This window comes from Hypomesus transpacificus, chromosome 11 (assembly GCF_021917145.1).
Source record: "Hypomesus transpacificus isolate Combined female chromosome 11, fHypTra1, whole genome shotgun sequence".
In the NCBI taxonomy this organism is placed as follows: domain Eukaryota; kingdom Metazoa; phylum Chordata; class Actinopteri; order Osmeriformes; family Osmeridae; genus Hypomesus; species Hypomesus transpacificus.
This window is the reverse complement of record NC_061070.1, coordinates 8,515,841-8,541,499: the sequence shown is the minus strand read 5'-3', so window position 1 is coordinate 8,541,499 and position 25,659 is coordinate 8,515,841. Positions and strand designations below refer to the sequence as shown.

The 25,659-nt window shown below is 42.2% G+C and overlaps 2 protein-coding genes across 5 annotated transcripts in view; one reads left to right on the top strand and one right to left on the bottom strand.

The window, feature by feature from the left end:
* The window catches only part of zcchc24 (zinc finger, CCHC domain containing 24), a 30,268-nt gene extending 9,835 nt beyond the window's left edge, over nucleotides 1-20,433 (top strand). The window contains exons 3-5 of one of the 3 annotated variants that reach the window (XM_047029257.1): nucleotides 13,111-13,275; nucleotides 15,407-15,449; nucleotides 16,134-20,433. In XM_047029257.1, coding sequence (XP_046885213.1) covers nucleotides 13,111-13,275; nucleotides 15,407-15,449; nucleotides 16,134-16,183 — 258 coding nt within the window. In that variant the 3' untranslated portion in view covers nucleotides 16,184-20,433. Of the gene's footprint in view, nucleotides 1-13,110; nucleotides 13,276-15,406 lie in introns of all 3 variants that reach the window. The other 2 variants (XM_047029255.1, XM_047029256.1) reach the window with 2 other exon arrangements.
* Nucleotides 20,434-21,019: 586 nt separating this feature from the next.
* ppifa (peptidylprolyl isomerase Fa) lies at nucleotides 21,020-23,557 on the bottom strand. 2 transcript variants are annotated; one of them, XM_047029258.1, is made up of 6 exons: nucleotides 23,285-23,557; nucleotides 22,843-22,873; nucleotides 22,683-22,771; nucleotides 22,491-22,587; nucleotides 21,914-21,989; nucleotides 21,020-21,679 (listed from the first exon to the last, which is right to left on the bottom strand). In XM_047029258.1, exons 1-6 carry the CDS (start codon nucleotides 23,426-23,428, stop codon nucleotides 21,544-21,546), a joined length of 573 nt encoding a protein of 190 aa, XP_046885214.1. In that variant the 5' UTR covers nucleotides 23,429-23,557; the 3' UTR covers nucleotides 21,020-21,543. The 2 variants fall into 2 exon arrangements, with proteins under 2 accessions (XP_046885214.1, XP_046885215.1); XM_047029259.1 differs by having other exon boundaries at nucleotides 23,489-23,517.
* Nucleotides 23,558-25,659: the final 2,102 nt, after the last annotated feature.

Below are 25,659 nucleotides of genomic sequence, written 5' to 3'. Positions count from 1 at the left end.
TAGTCGGAACAGTATGTGACACCCTGCGGTCTGTTGTCTCGGGGTCCCAGCTGTAGAGTTCTACTGAAGAACACATTTTCTTTTTGTCAGTGTCCACGTGTGTTTTGATAAAGCACATGGACCTCAAGTCGAATGTCCATAAGGCATACTCACTGGATGCAGCCTGAATAAATCTCTCTCCCACAGATTGTCAAATCGCTGCTGGTAGGTCCCATGCTCCAATTTAACGCACCAGCTTGCATCAGCCCCCCCCCCCCCCCCGGCTATAGAATATCTCAGGAATCCACCGAATTTGCGCTAGAACTCTCCGAGATCTGCTTAGTCCAGCACCCTGATCCTCAGCAAGCCGGCTGATTTTAAACGGCAATTACTTACTTTATGACTTTTACATTAACTTCGGTGATGGTGAATTCCCCCTGTGCCAAGTTGCTGAGCCAGCAGGACTGTGGGAGGGCAGGAGTTAATAAAAACCAACAAACAAAGGTGAGCCGGAGCCTACTCGTATAACCTCGTGTAATGGTCTAGATACTAGAAACAGCGGGGAGTCAGGTCTGTGGTTCTACCCAATTAGTGTGTGTTATTAGCAGGTTGATATACTGTGCTAACTTACCTGGGTGTCCTATCTGGATGGTGTTAGTGTCTAATTGTTTAATATTGGGTCGGACACAGGCTCCCCTGTGTCCTTCAGTCTTGTCCTCCTGCAGGGGCAGCTAACTGAACCGTTGGTAAACAGAACAGTACAGATCTAAGGAGATGGGTTGTCTTGCAAAGGGGGCTTCAAATGGTGACCAAAGCCCAAGTGACCCGTTGACACACTAGGGGCAAGGACAGGGGAACACACAACAAAGCTCCCTTCACACCTCTGGTAGACGTTGCCTCTAACCTCGCATCCAGGAACATAGAATGCTGCTTTTATCCACCATGAGAAAGGAAAAAAAAGAGATGTCGTACTTCTCCATTGCTCTTATTTAACAGTACATTAAGGGTGGATTAAACCAAAACAAAGATGCCGGCCCACTGGCTGTGCATTCTCACAGATGAGTGATATGTCGTAAAATCTCTCAACCTCTAACCACGTATGATACGCAGGGAGATTGAGTTGCAGGCAGACAGAGAGGCAGAGAGGCAGACAGAAAGACAGACACACTGACAGACAGGCAAGCAGACAGAGAGGCAGACAGACAGACAGACAGACAGACAGACAGACAGACAGACAGGCAGGCAGGCAGGCAGGCAGGCAGGCAGGCAGGCAGACAGACAGACAGACACAGACAGACAGACAGACAGACAGACAGACAGACAGACAGACAGACAGGCAGGCAAACAGACAGAGGTGCAGCCCTGGCATAGAGACAGCTTGGTGTCACAGAGTAGAGACTTACACTGAGGTCTTTGTGTGCCGGCCTTGAATTGGCATCATTGGAGAGGCAGTAGTCTGAATGGGCACCATTGGAGAAGGCCCTAGCATTGGGAATGGAAAGTGGTAAATTAAGGCCATTGTGTGTGTGTGTGTGTGTGTATGCATCTCCAGACAGAGGTCAGGAAGGCAGCCTTACATTGTTCGGTTAGTAGGCCACTGGCTGTTGCTTGGTGGTATGGCTGACAACTGAATTGGGTATATATATGTTACCTATAAATGGACTCATTCCATTTCGGTTGGAACGTTAGATGACAGGGATTGGTATTCTAGGCTATTTGTGAAAGGAACTGTGATGTCATGAAGGATATATTATACTGCACCAGCCCCTACTCAGAAGTATGTGGAACATATCATTAAAGTAAATTAAACACCGCTTGTGGTTGATGTGTGAAGACACTGGGGAGCAGTTTGTGTACATGTGTGTGTGTGTGTGGGTGGGTGTATGTATATGCGTGTTTGTGTGTGTGTATGTAAATGTATGTGTGTGTGTGTGTGTGTGTGTGTGTGAGAGAGAAAGAGAAATAGGGAGAAAGGTCACGAGCTGGAGCCGCCAAGTTTCAGTACAAAAAGCCAATGCCGTACAGTATTTGTGAAGGTACAGTAGGTGACCAATGTCAGTACTAAATGTACGGAATATCTTTCCTCTTTCCTCTGCTCTTTGCCTCTTTCTTCAAAGTGTATCTCCTGTACCCAGTCTGGACATGTGCTGAGGGTGTTGCGGGAAAACTGCTGGCAGAGAGCAGACCTGGGGGAGGTGCACCATGGGAATGTTTTTACAGGGTGACCCATGACCTTCCTTCCAGTGGCTGTGAAGGCTCTGTATCTGCCTCTGCTCCGACACACACTTAGTCAGGTTACCCAACGAGAGGGAGAGGTAGAGGCTTTAGAGAGGACCGTGACAGAGTGTACAAGGGGTTAGTACATACTGTAGATAAGGCTTGTAGGAAGTGACAGACAGCCGTTCTCTTTTAAAGAGACAACCACCATCTAGGTGTAAGGTTTTTACTTGAGTGTTTATGTTGTTATTGGTATTTATAGATGTACTTTACATAGATATTGGGCAATAGCTAGTATTGGGCAAAACACACACTCCTCCTAACGTGCTCTGAAACAAGATGAATGTTTGTGAACCGCTGTCTGCCTCATTTGCCTCAGCCATGCAACCTGCTCTTGTCATTCACTGGCCTTGTAACCCAACCCTTCACTACAGCTGCAGAGCTCATTTGGGTTACCGTGGCTACAATGAGGACTGGGGAGAACTCGTTAGAAGGTACCACCCAAGCATTATCGTACAGCTCTGGCGAATCCTACAAAAGTGGGCATGTGTGTGTGCGTGTACGTTTGAGAAATGTGGATATTGAGTGGACTAGCTTGGATGTAGCGTTCTAGCCTTTGTTTTGTCATTACTCCCCATTCAAGTTCAATCCACACTTGTGATAATGGTACTAAAAGTACATTATTGTTTTAGAGAAAAGAAAACGGGAATAGGTCTCTCAAATCCACTATGGGCGAATGGAAGCCACTGGCAAGCATGACTCACGGCAGGATCTGTGAGATAATGAAGGACACTGGGATTTTCGGGAGAGACTTTGGCAAACAGGGAGCTGGCAGTAAGACTCCACACTGCAGCTGTCGTGAAGAGGAATGACAGGGGCTTGTTACTAAGGAGAAAAGCATGGTACTGTACACACGCACGTAAGCACATACAGACACACAGACACACACTGTGTGGAACAACATTGCCGAGAAGCCTCACTCTGGTTAGGAAAGCATAACTTGAAATTCTCGGCACATTTAGCCACTAGCCTATTTCTGCGATGCTTTTTTGGGCTTGTTGTTGATCACCACAGTGTGTCAGGCCACTAGAGCTAGACAATACTTTTATTGTGCTAAGAATCTCTGCAGGGTGAAATGGACCACATTCCAGAATTTCTCATAAATGTGAAGAGTCAAGAAGACACTGTCCTGCCTCGGCCATGTTGATCCCATAACAACACAGATAACAAACACAATCAGTTTTGATATGAGTATACTGTTATTATTAAGGAGGAATTCAAGAGGATTTATCAGTAATCCACACTAACATATCATATTGGTCTCCCAACCTCTACCCCCCCCCCCCTCCCCCCTTCCCACTAACTTCTTCTCTGCACACTACTGAAACCAAACGGCAAATGTCCTTGGAACGGTTCAGAAGACAAAAATCTGCGCATTTTCTTTTGACTTAACCAACAATTGTTTAGTGGACATCCTATTCCTAGCAGTGGATCAGCGTGTCACCAAGGCTGACCTTCTTCCTGTTATTTCAGAGTAAGTCTGATGCAATCTCTCAGGATTGGGAGACTAAAACTAAAACTGTTTATACTACTGCAGAATCTGCTGTTAAAAGAACAGTGTAAAAAGCGGGCTTGTTCCAGATAATGGCGTAACATCAGCCCCAAAACCAAAACACACACACATACACACACACCACAGTGAACAATTGGAATACTTTGGTTCTGACTACACATTACTGCGTTAAGGTGAGAACTGACACATATGAACTGTGTGCAGTTAAATTGTCTATATTAAAAAAGGAAATGATCTACATTTCTAAACCATAACCAAGTGTGGGGGGTCAGATTGCTGAGCGGTGAGGGAGTTGGGCTAGTAATCAGAAGGATGCCAGATCGATTCCCCGCCGTGTCAAATGAAGTTGTGTCCTTGGGCAAGGCACTTCACCCTACTTGCCTCGGGGGGAATGTCCCTGTACTTACTGTAAGTCGCTCGGGATAAGAGCGTCTGCTAAACGACTAAATGTAAGTGTCTTCATCTTGAGCCAGCATCAATTACTATAAGCAACAACAGCCATATACTTAGTTTGATTTATGCTTCCATCACAATCAATTGTCCCAAAACAAAAAAAAACAAAAAATATTTTAAGTAGCACCCTGAGATAAATCCAACTCACTTCAACTAGGTTCAAGTCCCAGACGCAGGTCTAGCACTATTGCCAATACAGCATTGATACCCGCAAGCGCATTTACACATGAGCCCTAAAGGGATGTGCTATTGTAAGTAAGGACTGTTTTTATATGTGAATGAAACACTAGGCACATAGCTTTAAACCAAAATAAAGGGCTTCTGAACATGAAACCTATGCGAGAATAACCCTGTCGACTCAGATGAGTATCAAGATGGCCACAGGTTCAGACAGAGCCCAGGGGTGAGCGAGTGATGATGGAAAGCTAATAAGAGGAGGTCATGCCAAACATGTCTTCCATATCACGGTAGTGCCACACTCTCTACTGGCGAGCACACACCACAAACAGCTGAGTTCTGCTACAGCTGCCATCGCACTGGGATGGTTTCACTGTCGTCTGCCACAAAACATATCTGATATACAATGTCCTTGTTACATTATTCTACATATACCAGAAATGTAGACCCTGTGGTATTGGAAGTCTAGTAAGTAATTAAAATGTTACAGGTTAATGGGTACAGTACTAAGGAACATTACGTAGCTTTATATAACAGCATACAGCAACAGTTTGGAATAATTACACATATCAGGTTGGTGTAAAGTATGGCACAAGTGCCCGTGTGTGTCATTACATACAGTGTCCTGAAAGTAGCAATGTCGTGGCAGCTTTCTGCATGTCACCAGACGTGTAAGAGGGCTGTGATGGATCGAGGGTTCATCTCTCCCTTTTCGAGAAGGTTGCATTGCTTTGTGACTTTTCCTATGTCGTGATTTGAGAAAAGCATGGAACCAGACTGTCAGGGGTGGGCAAACAAAAAAGAAACTTGAAAGACATTGATGTCAACTTGACTTGCAAACAATTATCTTCTTGATAGGTCAAAGTTATGCAGAAACAAAGTCCAGATGTCAACTTGACTTGCAAACAATTATCTTCTTGATAGGTCAGAGTTATGCAGAAACAAAGTCCAGATGCTATTGTCAAAGCCGAAGATTTTCCAACTTTTATGTACAGTAAGTGGATGTAACTTAACGTGATTTAGTTACCCATAAATCAAAAGGAATGAATGCATCCAGAACTGTGATTTACGGCCTGTTCTGTTATTGAAGCCTACTGTGTAGAACTAAATGTTGAGGTCTGTGGGCTGCATTCTGCTTCTTAGCTGTGTTATTGTTGTGGGCTGTGCTTTGAGATGGTGGATGGTTACAAGGATCATTATTCTAAATTGCATGATTGGCAATTATTTGGAAAGGTTTTGCAAATACAAAATATCCTTTGGTGGAGATCCAGTTTCGGAAAACAGTGTGTGTGTGTGTGTGTATTATTCCATGTGATCTACTGAGGAGTTTTGTAAGTTTGTCTGCGTGCTATGAAGCTACTGTAATACTATGACAATTCAGAAACAGGAAAAACATTTGTAAAAATGACATTCAGATTCAGTTCAAGTGTGTTACAGTGATGGGGGAGTGGAGGAGAGAATGTGTGTGTGTGTGAGTGTGTGTGTATGTGTGAGTGTGTGAGTGTGTGAGTGAGTGCAAGAAAAATACAGAGCAAGATAGAGTTAGAGAATGAGAGTGAGAGGAGAGTTAAGTGCGGGACTTTAAGTGGACAGTATCCTAGTATGCACACACGCGTGTGTGTATGCGCAGTTGTGTCATGCCATGCGTTTTTATTTAGACGCAACTTTAGGAGATAAGAATGCTTATCTCAGCAGTAATAGCTCTGGGGGGAGGTGGGTGCTGGAGTGTTAAGCTACTAACCACCCTATTGTATCCTACCGTACAATGTGAGCATGGGGTTATGTACCATAAAAAGGTTTAGGTGCTGCATTGGTCAATGTTTTGCACCAGACACACCAAGACTGCACAGCCAAAAATGTGTAAGTCATGATCATCTAACCCTCACATGCAGGGAACTTGGCATACCTATACTTCTCTCATTGTTGACCTGACACAAGTATTTTTGCTCTTGCGGGTATGAGAAAAGGACAGATACATTCCATCAATCACATAGGGTATTAGTTCAGAGAGAAACCATATGAATAATGGTGTTGTACTGTTACTAAAGGCAAATGTTGAAACTGAACTGTTACTAACGTTTTTTCACATAAAGTGCCAGAAGTATTTGTAGAAGCATTTCCTTATCCTGTCTGAGGAGGAACTTGATGCTCTTTGATGTTTTGGGCTGTTTCGCAGTGAAGAACCAGTTCTCAGGTTTAAACAAACCATATCCAGATTCTACTGTTTTTCTTACAGCAGTCACCTTACCAGAGTGCAGCTCAAACCATGTTGTAGTAATTAGAGGTCTTATCCGTGGTGCTGTGGCTAATGAAATAAACAAACAAAAGCAGTGAAAGACCAAACTCTGATAGAGGCGACTGAACTGGATCTGCGTCTTTGTATCGTAGACCTGACTGTGGGCCAAACTAAATACAGATCCGGAGTTGAGAAAAAGCAGAGGGAGGAGAGAGTGTTCCTCTCGGACTGTGTGCTTGGTAATTCAACACACACAGACACATACACACACACACACACACACAGACACACACACACACAGACACACACACATACACACGTAGGACAGGTTTGGACCCAGAGGGTTGTTGCCGTGCTCTTGTGTTGCTGTAACTGATGTCCTGTGGGAAGCAGAGAGGTACTGGAGAGAAGGAGCCTGAGTTCCTCCACAGTTCCTTTGTTTACCCTGATGGTTTCCAGATGCTCGTGAGTGATCGGAGTGCTACGGAACGCCATGGAGGGACCCGGCAGCCGGGGGGGCCTGTGCCAGCAGCACGGACTACGTCCAAAAGCTAGCTGGAATACTTGGAAAACATGGCTTTGCTTTGTAATTACCCTAGCATACAGTCCAGAGGCCAAGTGTTCAGAAATGTATTATAAATGGGAAGTTTGCCTGTGTAGAGCTACGTTTTTCCACGGAAGAAAGCGTTCCGTAAACGTTTCCTTCAACCTGGTAAAACATCCTATAGGATAATAGAGCAAGATCACATAACACACTGACGCACAGTTGGTCATTATTAGCTGTACGAAATCATTTAGTTATGTAAGTAGTTATAAATCAGATAAAAACGGTTTTATTTAATCAAATATCATTATCATTTTAGTTTAAGCCCTATTTGAACCCTGCCAGGACTTGATTATATGCTGCCTGAAAAGGGAGATTTCCTTTTTATTCTAATTGTCCTTGCTTGTCACTTGGAGAGTGCTATCTGTGAGGATCTATCCAGAATCCCTCAGGAGGGATTGTTTAAAAAAAAACAGAGTGGCATTGTGTGTGAGCGAGTGGAGATTTATCACTTTACCCAGCACACCTGTCCCCCTTGTCATTTTCAGTCTCAAGACACTTTTCTTCACAGGCATTATAAAGAGACAGCTGCACCCGCAAAAGACCCGGGGAGATTGGGGGACGAGAGCGATAGGGAAAAGAAAGAGAAAAAAGAGGGGGAGAAACTCGGGAAACAGTAGGCTCATTTAGCTGGCAGTGCCTGGTAGGATTGATAAATAACCCCCAGAATGCACCTGGCTGAGGTTCTGGCACAGAATTGAGCTGTGGAGCAGAGTGGCGGAAACAGCCAATGACAAACTTGGGTTCTGTGGCCAGTGCCCCACAGCTGAGGAAGGGGGAAGGGACAGTGTCATTCTTGTGTGAGAGACTGAAGCAGTGGCCATCTGCAGGCTTGGGGCCCGACTCACAGCATCTCTCCAGAAACCCATTAGAGCCTGGACTTATGTTACACTTACAGGTTTAATATCTATCATTTAACACAAACTAAGAACCTCTGGATCACATCTCTGGTGATATGAACAAGGGAGTATTGCCAAGGCCTCATTGATGTTAAGTTTGAAAGAAAGTTTGTTTTCTAATAACATTTAAGCTTGTTAGCTTCTTGTTTAATTTGGTGTTTGTATCGCTGGCTTCCTGCATGGGAACTTACCAAAGAAATCTCCTGCAAAAAAGCTACAAAAAGAAGTGAAAAATACAGTATAAGCTAATGTCTCTTGGTATATAAACTGAAAGTATAATGAAATTCACCAAGCCTTCTTCCCACTTGTCAAAAATAACAACTGAAACTTTGGATACAGGGTTCCGGGAAATGCAAAAGACAGAAGGAGGCAGAATCAAAATAACTATTTTGTTCTTTTGATAAATAATTTATTTTAAGTAGTATTTATTTATTGACTCAAAAAACGACAAAAACCTTGGCAACTCTGGGTCTCTCTTGGATACAAACCCGGAAAACAGGCAAAAATAACAAGGAAACGTGTAGGACTAGGAACACGTAGAGAGGGACTTGAACACGCAGCAAAAAGATTATCAATCAGACAAAGACTGACAAGGGGAGCTAACCTAGATACACAGGTGAGATTGACGAGAATGGACGACAGCTTGGCAATTACTGATGAGACACAGGTGTGTAGGGAGGTAGGAACCACAGACAGAATGACAAGGAAACACCAGGCAGGCTGGGAATACACTAGGGAAACATCAGGGAAATACTAGGAAAACGTTAGGGGACACTCGAGCCCGGCCGTGACATAAACAGAAAACCCTCTCTGGGTTGAGGATACTCTAGGGACTGGCGATGACCTTCAATGTGGAGAAACCCGGAAAGGATAGAAGAAACTAGAAGAAGGCTCACAGCTCACGGCCACTGTCCTGGTGGAGGCTGAAAAAAATGAGAAGGGAGGAACAGTTGTCTTCTTAAAGTCAGGGCTATGATTAGGGTTACAGTAACTACGTCACAGCCTGGCTATCTTGGGAATAATCTGATGTCATCTACGAGTCCAGATCAGGGACTGTGGGGAAAGGTGGCATTTTCCTACCAAGGGGTTAAAGGCAGCATGACCTCTAGCGGAAGTTCAGGGATTATGGTCTGTGGTTGGGTTGACATTTTTTGGAAGGACACATTCTACACACTAATATCCACTGATCCTTTTCCAGGGGTGTGCTCTGGCATGGATAGGACAAGATAAGATCACCTTAAGGATCCAGACAGTGGTTGGGACAGGGTTTCCGTAGCGGTCAGTAATGGACACCATTCAATGACTTCCAATGGAGCAGAACTCCGCTCTTTCCCCAAGACATTACAGTAGAACTCATGGCAAGCCCAGAACAGGCGCCACCCTGCACGTCCTCAACCTCAAGAGGACGCCCCTCAGCCAATCCAAGGGATGCATCCAATATCCAGTGAAGTACAAAGGCTATTGCGGCATTGGTATCGACACTGAAGGTTTCTTGAAAGAAGGTTTTTCCCACATTCCTCCTTATGATAATGAGTCACATCTGTTGTACTGTACTTGTGGCTGTGGCTACAGTCGTTGGTTTGTTAGCAATATTTTATCATCCCCCTCTTGCCCTCTCACTCTCTCCATCTTGCTGTCTCTCACTGTCTTCGTAACATGTAAGTTAATTCAAAGCAGAACGGTGATTTTACGACAACTTTCAGTGTTTCTCTCGTGTTCTGCCCATATGGAGGCCATCTGCTTCATATTTCCGCCTCCTCCCTTTTTCTCTCCTCTGCCCCCCCAACCTCCCCCCCACCCTCCTACAGTCCAGGAGGGCTCGGTTGGAGGGTCTCTCCCCCAGCTGGCTCTGATGACTGCTAGTCTGCGTTATTCATCTTCTTCTTGGGGGTGTTAGTGTGAGTTGGTGTGAGGGTGAGTTATCTCGAATATGGGGACCTAAAGGAGCATCCTTTTCTAACCCCCCCCCCCCCCCCCCTTGAGCTCTGCAGGTTAAACACCTCTCCCTTGCTATCCTCTTATTTGACTAGTGATTACCCAGGTCATATTTTGCTTAAAACTCTGTTTTTGTTGTCATTCTCAGTTCATTAAGCTTGTCTAAGGGCATGATGTTTCTGGCAAAGAGATACAAAGCAATGAGCTAACCTCTCAATCACAGCACCTGCTGATGTATACTGAAGTCAATCTGAATATGACTGTGAACTTTCCTCCAATTTGATGTTTTTTTGTTCCACTGAGTTTGGCTGGAAGTCTGAGCTGAGAGTAGGAGGGATGCAGGACACCGCGTTGAAGCATTCCAGTTGTTGCGTCTCAGGGGTGTATGAAAAAACGTGTGTAACGTCATCGCTTTTTCCTCCACATGTCCATTTGGGCGTCTGCGAGTCTTCCTGTGTGTGTGCTGTGCGGGAGAGTGCATTTCTTCGGAACGTGTGGCTGAACGACCAGAGATGTGTCTGTGATGAATCCCAGCCGTGCCTGCTGTGTTACAGTACTCAGGAGGATGTGGTTGACTGCTCGTAGTTGTGTTGTTAAACCTCCCCCTCCCCTCATGTCCCCACGCTGTCCATTCCCTCTAAACACTCTGACCCTTATCTCAGAGACACTGGGGTCCAGGGAAGGCGCGTAAACAAACGTTGACTCAGGACGACCCAGTGCTGCACAAATGATGCACACACAGAAACACGTCTTCCAGCACGAACGCTATCGACCTCATCTCTTTTTCCAAGCGTAGTTTTTGTTTTTTTGCTCAACAAGCACCCACAATGGCCCAAATGGGTCAGATATGTCCTTTTGGCTTTAAAATAGCGCGGTGCGTGTGTGTTTGTATTTGCTGAGAGCACTGGACAGGACAAGCTCATGTCCAAAGGCCATCAAAGCACACATCCTTTGGCTGAACGCCTTATGTGTCCCTGTGACACCACGATGCTTCTGTTGACGTAGGACTATTAAGTGGCTCTTACGTCATGGTTGGATGGACTCATTCTAGAATTGCAGGCTTTCTAGAACCCATACTAGAAACGTAACAACGACTTTGTAACCAACCTGTATGTGGCTGTTTTACTTTGCTTTTCCTGCTGTTGGTCTTGTCCGCCGTTTCCCAGAAAAACTCTTGTTTTGAGCCTTGACTCACTGAGGAGTCAAGTTGGCCAACGTCTCCCGCCCTGGCTGATGGCGCATCTCTCCGCCTGGTACTAAACGGGCACAGCAGCCCAGATGTTTGTACTGACATGCATTCCAAATTGTTTGCGACCACTGGAATGGGGGTTGGCACGCAATGAAACAACAAGTTGCCATCTGCTGAGTCTGAGACCTACAGGACAGACTGGCACTCCTGGCATGGACAACAACAACAGCCTCCCACCGTGACCGCGCCATCATTTTGTGGTTCCATTTCATGTGACATTGACTGGCACTAACACATTCGAGTCATTCCCGAATGAAATGAGGCCTGCTGCATCCTGAAGTCCATCGTTTGAGTGCTGTTGCTCTTCCACCAGCTGCCTGTGTCCCACCCGCGAGTTAGAATCTGGTGCCGTAGCCGTGACGAGTGATCGTGAAGCCTTACGGACTGGGACACAGGTCGGGCAGACAGGAACACGGTCCTGTGTGCGTGCCGTGGTGCAGGGCTGGAGCACTGCAGGGAGCGCGGGGGAATGATGGTCAAGCGGTGTTCAGTTCTCACCAATCAGACACCCGGTTAACACAAAGGATATATGATAAACTGGGGATCAGCAGGTCTGGATAAAGTATGTCAACAATGATTGAGATATTCATCATGAGAATTGTTGAGATATGCAAGCAGAGAACGTAGCTTTTCAAGAAGAACTGAGACTTCTGGAACAATGAAACTGTCTGTTTTGTGTCTAGTGTTGTACAGATAATCAAAAAGAAGCAGTCCAAATTCTGCCTAACCGTGACTTTTTCAATGTGATCGCTTGGACGTGGCATCAAGAACGCGTTCGTGTTTGGATCTTTGCGCCAAAGCCTGAGGAACGTCAGTGTTTCCATCCTTCCTGCAGTCACGGTGGGAGATGCTACGGTGACAGTAGTTGGGTGACAGCATTGACCTCACTGCACGGCGCAGCCTGTCACGGTGAGCCTTAGCTGGGGAGCTCTGAGGTGTTCGTCCGACCTGACTGGAGCAGGTGCTGTACAGTACTTTGGGGTTGCCATTACTCACACAGCGCAGGACGGAAGCCCCCCCCTCCTACCTCCACCCTGGAGCCACACGTTCTCTACCCCCAAATCATTTCTCAACCTCAAAATATGGGGGCTGCAGTTGCTGTGGGCAACTTCAGGTTGCTCTTCTAAGACTGTGGACAATTCCTTAACGTTGAAAGAGGCAAAGCGGATCTTCATATGGCCTAGCTACGGAGATATCTTTGCAGATCATATAAATCTGGTGACTCCTCCCGATGAATCCGTTTATGATGGGTTGTGTTCCGAACTCAACATGAGACACCCAAGCTAAACTCCCTCATTGGGTTAGTCTTGGTGATTCATCCCTTCAGTGACATCAACCGTGCGTTTGTTTGCAGCCCACTGAGGGAAAGATTTGCCCTTTGCTGTTATGTCGCCAACATATACTCAGAGCAGGAGCCCCTCCCAGGAACAGGCCCTCTCATGAGTGCACTTTCTTGGCTAACTAACTGGCGTCATCATCGCCCTCACAAGACTTGGAGGAATACACAACAGAGCTGTAGTTACAAGTGAAAGTCAATTAGAAGACTGAACGCCACACAGGGGTCGCATGAAAATGTATTGTGTGCTATGAGGGAGACGTTTAGGCATGTAGAGGTCCTGCTCTGTAGCTAATGGTATACTTCATGCCTTTTTACCCTTGTACAACAGTTATTTGTTCCTTCCCCTCTGTGTGTAAAATTGCAATGTTGAGGGTCAGGGTTGATCATTTGAGCATGTGAATGCATGAATAGGAATACGTGTCTACAGTCACTACGTCTTGTGTTTTCAGGCCAGGCCTAAAGGAGAAGGGCTGACTCCGTACCAGGGGAAGAAAAGGTGCTTCGGAGAGTACAAGTGTCCCAAGTGTAAGAGGAAGTGGATGAGTGGCAACTCCTGGGCCAACATGGGACAAGAATGCATCAAATGCCACATCAATGTCTACCCACATAAACAGGTACTGCTGAGACACTAACAGCTGTTGTCGATGGCGTTGGGAAGAGTATTTATTTTTAGATGGATGATTGATATTTGTCCCTGAGGTGACTACACTACGTTATACATGTTTAAAACGCAGCCGTTTTTTTCATCATTTTCCAGGATTTTGTGTAAACCTTTTACCATAAAATTGAGTAATCGAACAACAAACGTATGTAGATTGCCAATCATATACTGAAATTCTTTGCACTCAGAAAGAGGGCACAGATGTGATGGTGACAAGCCCCACTCTTTAAAATGAGTGATTGAAACATTGCCTTGTCCATTTGATTTATAATATTTGTTTCCAATATACATTTTTATAAAATAGTGGAATCACTGTAAGCAAAATATTGTATTTCCTCAGTTTTCCGTGTTTGTTTCCGTTTAATAGTATGGACTCCACAATTTGTCTGCGTTTTACACATTTAGGAAATGATATGTTAACCATATTGTGGCCATGTCTGCCTGCCTAAATATAAAAAGAGTAAAGTTCACGAAAACAAGTATGATTTCCCCCAAATATACCCCGGTACTTTCTTATACGTTTATTCCTGTAAAATCATATTTGAAATTCAAACTTTGAAAAGGTTGCTTTCTACATTTGGTACCTTGGTAGTTCATGAGAACAAAGCCTTAAATGAAATGTTCCCCATGTCTGAGACATAATTTCTCTGACATTCAGTCTTTTCAAATGTACATTTCAACAAATTCCTTCCATACCGCCACATGAAACAGAACCTTGGGCCCATACTAACTTGAAAACCACTACAGAAGAACATGCTTCACGCTGCTAGCAATTACACTCAATTGGGCTCCTGCCCTTTAGCAGGAGAATGTTCTGGAAGAAGCCCTTTCTCTTTCATTCCAGACTTTTCCAGGAGATGGAAAGGTGAAGTCAATGTTTGGCTCCCCCAGTTCTTTTGTTCTAATCTGTGACAGATCAATGAGGTATTGTCCAACACTGAAATATGCAGTTACCTCAGACAGATGGTACTGTATACCTGACAAACGTGATACAGCTGTGTCTCTCCCAAAATATTATTATGCCTGATATCTAAATCAGACATGTTGTTTAATAGGGAAAAGAAAAATCATTAAAGGGAGGCATTCATAAAGATCACCAAAGTCTGACCCCCCAATCCAGTGAAGGTTGTTTCTTGTGGAACCAGCTGGTGAGTCAAGAATGTTCTTCTGTGTTGTGGCTAGCCTAGCACTCACTGACAAGTTCCCTGCATCAGCAATGTCACCCGCTTTCCCTCTGTCAGCACCTGAGATAAACCGCTCATCATGGCAGACAGCTCTCCCCCGGCCACATCCTGGTCCCAACTGAAAAACTAATTGACAGGAATTAAACACTGCATTTTCTTTATCCTCTCGTGTTGGTATCATGCAATGAAGCAACGTGATTCTGCTTTATTCTACATAAGACACACCCCGAAGGGCTTTCGATTCCATCTCTATAACAAGATTAGTGGTCAAGGACTACAGGTTTTGGTATTAGGACATTGGCAGGGTTAAAGATGTGGGTTTTTCTGATTCATTTAACTATGAGTGAGCGTCCAAACCTCACTGCAGGCATTCAAGGGTAACTCCATAAGCTGGCTGGGCTGGTTTCTTCTACTGTGGTTACAAAACACAATCAGAGACTCTCTGGAAGAAATCGGAAAAAAACCTTTCTCCGACAACAATGGGTGGGAAAGCAAATGACTGCAGAGTGATTGTTTAAACATCTTCCAGAAATCATTGGCAACGAAGGATCCCTCTGTCCTTCGTACAGTTTCCAGGAAAGCCATTTCCAGTGTTGTGTTACAGGAATTTCCTTGCAGGTCTGTATCGTCAAGTGTCTTCGACGCAGATTTTTGGAGCGGGGGGGATCAAACAGTGTTGTATTTGCCACCGCTCTGAAACCAGTACTGCCATTTACAACTGCTGGGTCCATTTTGGAATAATTACTGGCTGAAGCATTGGGAATGAAACCGGGCTGAGTTGAAGGCAGCCCCAAAGCAACATCTGGAAGAGAGCAGGGTTATTGGCTGTGTGTGTGTGTGTTGGAGAACACACTCATCCCTACTATCTCCGATTCTCATGTTCTCTCTCCCTCTCTCTAGCGCCCTTTGGAGAAGCCTGATGGCCTGGACGTATCCGACCAGAGTAAGGAGCACCCGCAGCACCTGTGTGAGAAATGCAAAGTCCTCGGCTACTATTGCCGCCGTGTGCAATAATACGCCTTCCCCTCTTGTACCCTCAGACAGAGACATCTACTCCCTCCAGCCACCTGTGCTGCCTCCCCCGAAAGTCGTCCCTCACCCCTCCCTGCCTCCTTCCCCCACGCCGTCCCACACCGGCGTGCAGACCCTTCTCCATCTCCCCAGTCTGTCCTCAGAGAGAAACCCCTTTCCCCCCATCAGTACAGTCCCCATCGCATACGTCACCCCCACCACCCCTTTTACGATTCCTTCCATCTCTTCTTAACCCCCGACTCTAGGTACAGGTCCTAGTGATTTATCTCATTTTCCATATAGTGGTAGTAGGATTATGAATGGGAGAAACAGGCTTAGTATGAACCTACTTCCACTTTGAGGGAGTTTGTGCCACAAAGTGCTCTTTCTAAAAAGTTCAAACTTGCCAAATCCTTGCCTGTACATATTTTGTCAATGAGCTCTGGTTCACCAGCGAACCAGTGTAACCCAATTGTATCGACGTATATGCGTTGTAACTGATTGATTGTACAGTAATATTAGCAATGTGTTTTATCGGTGTCACTGACAGTATTGTCACCTGTGTTGGCCACAATGGATTACCTCACTTTGGGGTCTGTTGGTTTTGTGTTTACAGAGTTCAGCCTTCCTTTTCCCTGCCAAGTGAAGTGTATGTGGATGTGCTGAACATTAGAACAGGGCTTCTTATGATGGTAATGTAACCATGTTTGGGTCTACAGCACGTTCTTATTAACTGTGAATTAACTAAGGGGTAATGCACCATTCATCCCTGGCTTACATTTGGCCTATTTATTTGTGATGTTGTCTATTGTGCAATTGCAATTGATTTAACTGGGACATATGTATGTACGTGTGTTGTTATCAATATATTGTGTAACTGCTTCCACATCTTTAGAAACTACTGTTGGTTTATTTGTAGAACTTTTCCTCATTTAAGTGAAGTACATAGGGCCTATATACAAGAGACTTTTAGCACACCTGTTATGCATTTCACTTTTAGTTATGATAAGATATTCATTTACATTCACAAGCAGTAGTTTTGAGATGTGTCTGTTTAACTGTGCAATACCATCAGTTACACTCAACCAATATTGCATTCTTGGCTACCCTAGTTTAGCAGTAAATTGGCAGTGAGCTATACTGTAGATTTGACTTTGTTGATTTGGCTGTTTGTGCTGACAGGTAGAGCTGTTGCTCTCTACAGTAGTAATACCTCTTTATGACTGATGTATACATCTTCTTTCCAAGGGGCTGAACCCTTTACAAAGTGTCAAACAGGATTGTGGTTAAGAAAGTTTAGTGGAGAGGGGTTAAGCAATGTAGGACAGTTCAGTTTATCGTTTGGTGAAGAAAGAGAGAGGCTGCAGAGGTTAATTGGCATGGTCATGTGTCATTTCTAAGGAAATATTGGAAGTCGAAAGATGGATGAAGTTTGTGTGCTTGATACCACTTACAACCATAAATCAATGTCTTTAATTCAAGGGAGCTACACATGTATCCCTGTTTACATAAATACAGTATACTCAGACTCAGAGTATTTGTTGGGAAATCTGGACCGAAGACCATTGTTGACCTAACATTTTGTAAAAATGTTTGTAACATGGAAATTAAAGTTAAGGTTGTAAATAGGCCTATATTGTTATAGTAGGTAGTTTAAGCAATGTTTTCAACACTAAAGCATTTACAGCGAAATGTTTCTTTTTTTTGGGACAAATTAATCTGTTTCTCCATAATGTGGAATGTATTTTATGCTGTGCTAACGTGCCTTATGAAGACGTGCAGAGAGGAAAATAAGTATCTAACATTCGGACAGAAATCAAATAGATTTAGAGCTGGAATAGATTGAGGACTTGAGGTAACTGTGAGACATACTTCTGCCAATGTTAACGCTGGTTCAAGATGTGAATACACATGGGAGAAAAACAATAGTACCCCATTAGCACTGAAAGTTAAACTGACATTTTCCTCTACACTAGTTGTTTAGTTGGCGGCAACACCAACATTAGCAATAACATTGCACTCTGTTATGGAACATCAACAAAGACATGTTATGACATGTTATACATGCTGAAAAAACATGTTATTTCAGAACTCAAATAGCTCTAAAAGCTGTACATATTACATATGGATCTGATTTGGCATTGTCATATAGTCTGACGATATAGAGTCTGAGGAAATCTCACATAGTTACTTCCAACAAGTATTAACATGACCCCTACATTCTGTTGGGACAGAGCTTGAACTTGCCTTTGTCAGAGCATGCAGAATATGCACCGCCTATCAAATGAATTGGTCATAAGTGGTTATACTGAACCATCCTCTATCAGAAATATACAGTTATTGTTAAAAGGACAAATGGATCACAAATCAGTTGACATGTAAGATATATTGCAGTAGGTTATTACATTGATATTTTATGTCTGTCCATTAAATATTGGGATCAATCTATTCTCAATGCTGTTTGAAAGCAAATAGGTAAGTCTGAACAGCCCATGTCTATAACACAACCATGGTGAAATCCTTACAGATAAATCTAATTTATCTTACTCTTCAGACTTACTGTAGTTATAGTGAGAGTGAGAGATATAGTGTTAAATAGACAAACACCCCAAAACATTTGCTTAGACTAAGAGTATTACTAAAGTACTGTAATAGTTATGACATTTGCTTTGCTGTAGAATGTAAAGAAATATCTATTCGTATCAACTTTCTTCACAGGAAGTTAATTATCCTGATATGGCTGTTGAGATTCTGTTCAGAGAAAAAGCCATGTATTACAGCTGGCATAGAAGTAGTAAAGCAGTTATTACAATGCATGTGCATTTACAAGCCTTTAGGATGTCTTATGTCTTGAATTACGTATACTTGACTTTTATAGTACCTTTTCAGTTTGATGTTTTCTATGAAGATATGTGTATTTTGGAAAACTTAAAATAGATGTTAAAATTTGCAAAATTACAAGTTATTTCCCTGATAAAGATATTTACAAGACTATTTTATGTATATATTTGATGGCCATCATGTTTAAGGATATTAGCGCGTTTTAAATGTTATGCAATATAAAAACTTTCGATGTGAAAAAGGGCCTATTGCTGAGACACAAACAAAGCTGGGAGTTTGTATTTGATGTTTTACAGATCTGAGGGGTTATCCTACAGAGATATTTATGGAAAGATTTTTTACAACACTTTTTGTATAAAATATGCAACAAAGTTACACTAAGAAGGAAATATTGATGTCTGCATAGTATATTTTAAAAGGTTGGTACATAATTAATACCCTTAATCAATTATAAGCCTTTATATTTTCATGTTTGTTTATTTGTGGTTAGAAATGTTAAATAACCCACAATGATACACAAGTGCTCCAACTAATATGCCTACAACATGAGTTATTTTATGTCCTTTGAAAAGCATGAATTTATTATGTATACAAGTATTACTTTTATAAATATACACCAGTGTTGTGTCACCCAAATGTCATACCGTAGTGTTGAGATATTCTTCAAAAGCAATAATACTATTGTATTTACATGCCGAAGAAATCATCTTTATATATTAGTGACTGATACTCACCACTCTATAAGCACATTAAACTGTGAGTTGTAGTTTGCTTTAAGCAACCATGACAAGGAACTATTGTGAACTATTATGTTGTTATTCCTTAATTAGAAATGGTGTACTTCTGTGAGTGAGACAAAGGACTTTGGGAGTGTTTGCATGTGCATGTGTTTGGGGTTTGAATGAAGTGTTATTTTGTGCAATCTATACTCATTGAATTTCTGCACAGTAATGTAGTTGGCTACACATTGTTTCTAACATTCTTAACAACTAATTGTTATAATTGATCACATGTATCATTCACTGACAGTGTATACCAAGTACATATTTAATGAATGTATCGCGTTAACAATAATGTGGTCATTAGAAAGTCTTGTTTATATTTTGTTGATGTCATTTGAAATCATTTTAATGCTATCATTTGATTGGACAGAGCACAGACGCACAGTGGGGCTATGATGAAAACAGTTTTGTAGAACTGTGAAAGCAAACAGGAAGGACAGGTCTGTTGTTCACGTCCATGAAACGGCATTCCAAAATGTGCCTTATTTTTGTTTTTGTTAGGAAACAAACATTAGTGCTTTCGTGCTATTAGGAGTCTGACAAATAAAAATCATACTGAATACAAAAGATTCACGCAGGAGTCGTTTTTGGGGGATTGAGTCGCTTCGTTTAATGCATATCATGGCTGTTACCAGGAGGCGTTCCCTCCTGGGTTTCATTTCAGCCCACTGCAATGCACAGTTCTTTGGGTTCTGTCCAGGTCCCTGAGTTAACAGAGTGTACGGAACAGCAAGTGTACATTTTTCCTTAGACCGACCTTGGTGCCTGAGTACATCTCCAGGCCTGATGTCTTAATGCCTTGTGCAAGAAAGGGGGAGTGCGTGGATTGTGCCAGGAAGGTTTAGATGGCGTGTACATTGTGGTTCTGGTGGTGTAATAGCCCTTGAGAGCAGGGACCTTGTCATTCTTCATCCTAGAGGTCCTTATATACTGGTGTTGAAAAGACAAGTCCTTGCGCAAACACATAAAAAATAGGAAAACTAGACTGTTAGAGTAGAACAGCAAGCACTGATCACCAGAACTATATAGAGGAAGATTTATTCAGACGGGTAACATAAAATGTTAAAACCTAGCTTGTAGCAATTGTAAACATGTTATTGTTGAGTGAGTATTAGAGGTTGGCTGGCCAAGTTTCCAAGTGCGTTGGACACGCATTCCAAATAGCCCAAACCTCACTAGAGGGTGGGGACCCAAATTATATCAAGTTTGTTACAACATCTCCAGCTTAAACAGAGCAAGAGTTGCAATGTCTCTATGGCAACAATGTAATCGGAGAACTCAAACAAACGGTGTAAGGTCAGTGAGCATATGGTTTCATTTAAGAGCGAGGAACGCTTTTTCTCGTGGCCTCATTATTTACTTTCATAAAGTATTAGCTTGATAAGCAGCACCACCCAGTCTTTGGTTTTCATACACATTCTGGCATTCCCTTTTACAGGAGACATGCTCTTTTGAAACTCTAGTTATCAGAAAACAAAGGACGCAAGATCAACCTATTGAAACCTAAGGCTTTGAGCCAGCGCCTAACAAAACACACATATGAAATGATTCAATGGTATTTCAATTGCTTGTGTAAGTGTATGTTTCAGAAGACTCTACATACTCATATACTGTACTCTATGTAACCCAGGAATGGTTCATTTTACCAGCTATATTGGGGGCATGTGAGATGAACAAGCTAATATTCCAGGATGGGGGTAGGGGGTTACATAAAGAAATGGAAGCCTACAGTACGATGTCACATCCTGTTCTGAAGGACAGGAAGTCATGTTGGAGGTCCAATATCTAAATAAAACTGTTGGCTCACCGCCAGGAAGCCTTAACAGCAGTAGGGAGGCTGGCATACAGGATGAAATTATATAGACAACAACAGTGGAGAATCAGATAAAAGTATTAATTATTTGGCAGTAAATGCAGGTATACAACATAAACATTATTTGTCAGTGTCAGGGGGTCCCATGTCAGTATCATTAGTTACTTAGTACATCTATTTACAGTATTATGGCAGTGACATCTGGCACTAAAAGCTTTCAATTCAGTTTCAAATCCTACTGGTCTTCTTACACTTAACTAAAAGCAATAATTAAAAGCATAAATGACAAACTCCTCCCTCCAACAACTTGCATGTATGAATAATAAAGACTTTGAACATGAAGTTATGATAATCATCAGGGTTTGCACCAAGAACAAAATAAACATCGTCAAAATAGGTCAAGACAATATTGGATTTGCTTCTTCAGAATAAAGGATATTTGCTAATTACACATTCATGAAAAACAAAGAAAAATGTTGCATCCAAAGAACTTAAAGAGACTCCACGATCCTATTATGCAGTGCATGTTTCTTTTTTGTGCGTTTGAAAAAGTGTTTATGTGTGTGTATGTGTGTGTGTATGTATGTGTGTTACTTGATCTCCCCGCAGTCTGTGATGACAATCTTTTTGATCACACCACCATCATGGCATCCAAAGGACTCCATCTTGAAGACTATTTCCATGCCCTCCTTCACCTGGCCAAAGACGACATGCTTGCCATTCAGCCTGAGAAACAGAAAGGGAGAGAGAAATACATCATTAAAGCCATATTAACTAGATGACCAAAACCTTCTTTAGACTCGGGGTGATGCAGGGCAGTTTCGAAAAAGGAGACGAGGGGGGATGTACACTTTGGACGCGGCTAGAATTGACATCATCGAATCGCTACTGAATCATGAATCGCTACTGAATCATGAATCGCTAATGAATCATGCACAAGGTAGCACTCCACAACCATACCATTCAGTTTTAGCAGTGCAGATGAAAAACTGGGACCCGTTGGTGTTTGGCCCTGAATTGGCCATTGACAAGATACCTGAAAGGAAACAGTATTACATGTTCACGTCTGATCATGCAAATCACAGCATAGCACAGTAAGGGGTCCTTTCTAGTTTGACACTATCCAGTGGAGAATGGCAATGCGGGCATTGTACTGGGCAAGGCCTAGTTTCTTCGTTTCTAATTGGACACAAGCTGTGATTATGCAACACTTTAAACTGAAGCGTTCATCCATCAACCCTGGCAAAGGGTTTACTCCCCAAAAAATATTTTGATAATGGATGTTGACTTACTCAGAAAGTAGGTCATTCACTTGAGGATTACAAAATCAACATGATCTCCTTGGATAGTTGGTAGTGCCATCTAGTGGGCAAGCTCTCAATTTTGTGATTGCTATAGCCTGTGTTCAGAGACTAAGAAAGGCCACAATAAACAGAACTTAACTATGCGTAAGATTGGTTACCAATATACTAGGGTGGAAAAACACAGACCAAAGTTTTTGGAGGGAGTGAAGAATGGAGATACAGTGCAACCATACCTGGCCCTGTGTGCTTTAATTTGAAGTTCTCATCTCTAAACTTGGCACCATATATGGATTTGCCCCCTGTCCCATTGTGGTTGGTGAAGTCTCCTCCCTGAAATCCCAAAACATATTTAGAGAGAGAAAAAAGACACACATTTTATGAACTACAATGAATCACTGCTACGTAGCTATGTGCATACTGTATACCTGGCACATGAACTCAGGGATCACTCTATGAAACACTGATCCTTTGAATCCAAATCCATACTCCCCTGTGCACAACGCTCGGAAATTCTCTGTTGAACAATATTTGTCAAGGAGTTTGCCAAGATTGTTTTGACAATTACATGAAATAAGCAAATCTTACCTGCCGTTTTTGGAACGACATCTGCAATCAACTGCAAAATATCACCAAAATAACACGAGTTGATTATTGGCAACACGTATTTGGACTTTTCTAAGAGCTACTATCTTATTACTGGTGAAACTGAACTGCAGCTTTTCTACAATAGCCTTGCAAGTCACGGGCGGATTTGTTAGTCTATCATGAATCATTGCAAAGTAACATTTAGAAAGCATAGCCTACTCTCTCTGTAGAGCTCATGTGGCATGAGACCATGCAATTACACTGAACTGTACACACATCTAAACAGACACTGCTGAAGTACACAAGCCAAATACCAGTAGTCCTACACGTACCGATAAAAGATAACTAGCTTCATGCAAGACTGTCAGTATTATGCTAGCCTGTGTGGTAGGCTACTTGGCTAGATAACGTTAGCTTCCCAGCTAGCTAGCTCGCTAGCTACCTCTATGATGATTCTTCCCATTGGTACATTGTCAGCTGCTATGTCCATGAATACAACTGGGTTCTTGACTGGTCCAGACGAGAACAGCCTGGCCGCGGCTAAAGCCAAGGAGCAGTATTTTATCCGATTTCTCATTTGCAACATGGTTGCAGAAACGTCAAGATTTGCAGCTAGGCCAGGCAGACATGGGGTTGTTGTATTTACATTTGGCGTCAGACGACGAGTAGTCGACCACCATACGGCCCCATGGTGGATCCAAAATAGTGGAGGAAACTGTCCTTAGAATCTTGAAATGATGACATCTTGTGGTAATACGTGGTTAGTAAATATGGAATCTAAATTTACCCTACTGTGCATGTTTTGTTCACATACCCTAATAGAAGATTCTATTTGAAGAAAGAATACCAAAAAGGGTTTCATCTGAATACATATTTATTAGATAAATATTAGGATGTCACGTCATCTAACTACATACAGATTTGCAAGACTAAAAATCACAATGTTTTTTTCTTACCAGTTTAGAATATGAAATGATTGCACATAGAATGTACAAAAACAAAAAGACAACTGCCACCTGTTGTGCCAATCACTTCAGATTGTACCTTTATATAATATATTTGCCTAATTGCATAAAAACTGTAAATTTGCCAACATTATACAAACTGTAAATTTGGAAACAACCTTAAGGAACCACTCAAGATTCCACGTCCCCCAAAGACCCAATTATACCCTTAAAAGGGTTTTTATATAATTTATTTTGTTGTAGCACCTTTATAAAGTACACAGGAAATACACAGAAGTTTAGTATTACACAAAGGAAAACAAAATTGTCTTTTTTTTCTTCCAACCCCATGTGGGGGTCAGTAAAGTACAGTATCTTACAGTAATGAACAGGCGTGGTTGGAGAGGTCTGCACAGACGCCATCTAACGTGGACTCATTTTCCCATTTTAAAGTCTCTATTTGACAGGAGGATGCAAGCTTTACAAATTCTAAATACACAATTCACATTCCCCCCGGAGAAAATGAATACATTTCTGTTAACGTGTCTCTATTTGTAATTTACATATGTACATGCGTCCCTTACACACCCCACCCCCGTCTTTTTCTTCAATAACAGAACAGAGGGGGACAGAGAGACTCACAGCTGGAACTGTCGTTTTCATAAAAATTGAATTTCCTTGCATTTTCGGATCTGGATTTGAAGCCCAGATAGAGTATAGACAGATCTTGAAGCGTACTGTATCTAACAACATTGTATTCAGAGCAGGGAAGGAAAATACCTCACTGTGGCAGTGCATCGTCTTCAACAAACAAACAAACAGTTAACTCAACAGCTCAATAGTGGAGGAGCGTACTCGGCTGATTATATCTAACAATATCAGTTCTTGATGGGGATTTAAAAATGTAACTCATATATATATAATTTCTTGTACGGCATCGTCATCATGTAAACGAAATTGTGATCCTTGTTATAAAATCATTGTAAGGTAGGTAAACTAAAATAACTGAAACCTGAAGACAATACTTTAAAAGGTGACATTTAAATAGGACGTTCATAAAAGTTCATAACAGGCCACTGATATCACAATACAGATGTCCTTTTCCCAGCTTCGTCAGATATCTTAGCCAAAAAATGGTAGAGATCCTAATTCATGCAATATTCTGATATACTGTACAGCAGTACTGTACAGTATATCAGCTAAATTGGAGGGATTTTTAGTATATATAAAAAAAAACAATTGTAAAAAAATTATATATTTGTATTTAAATCAGATTAGCCCATACAGTATTTCTTGTCATTGTTCAAAAAAAAAAAAGAAGAAAAAATCTACAACATCCTGGTGCCAAATGCCAAGCCCTGTGAAGGAATTATTGTCTTGACTGACAATGAGAGAAAAATACAATAAGAGGGCTGTTTTCCCTGTGTTTGTGTGTGTGTGTGTGTGTGTTGACACGGATAAAGACATACGCCATCGTATACTTGATAATTCAACTAATGACACAGCCACTTGAAACTATTCACAAGGGTTATGTACAACGGCTCTCCATAACATCATCATGCATGACGCTCTTCCATTCAAAAACATGACCAGATGTAGTTCTTACAGTAACAAGAGAGATAACAACAATAGTAACAAGAGAGATCATTTAGTACAATTACACACTTGTTTAGAATTTACAGAATGATTTTATATCTGCTTGGCTTATAACTCATGCTTATAGCATAACATAGTTTCTGACACAAACAAGATGTTTAGGCCAACGCCCCAGGGACAACTTTGGTAATGAACGTCAAGTGGGTCATAATTTGGCCATTCTCAATTATATAAAACATAAATATAGTGGTAAAAAAAAAAGTTAAACCAAATCATA

Coding starts and splice junctions, on each gene's coding strand:
- ppifa (XM_047029258.1), bottom strand. CDS start 23,428: ATGTTGCAAATGAGAAATCGGATAAAATACTGCTCCTTGGCTTTAGCC. Junction 22,772..22,842: donor TGTCGTTCCAAAAACGGCAG/GTAAGATTTGCT, acceptor ATTGTTCAACAG/AGAATTTCCGAGCGTTGTGC. Junction 21,680..21,913: donor TGCACTGCTAAAACTGAATG/GTATGGTTGTGG, acceptor TCTGTTTCTCAG/GCTGAATGGCAAGCATGTCG.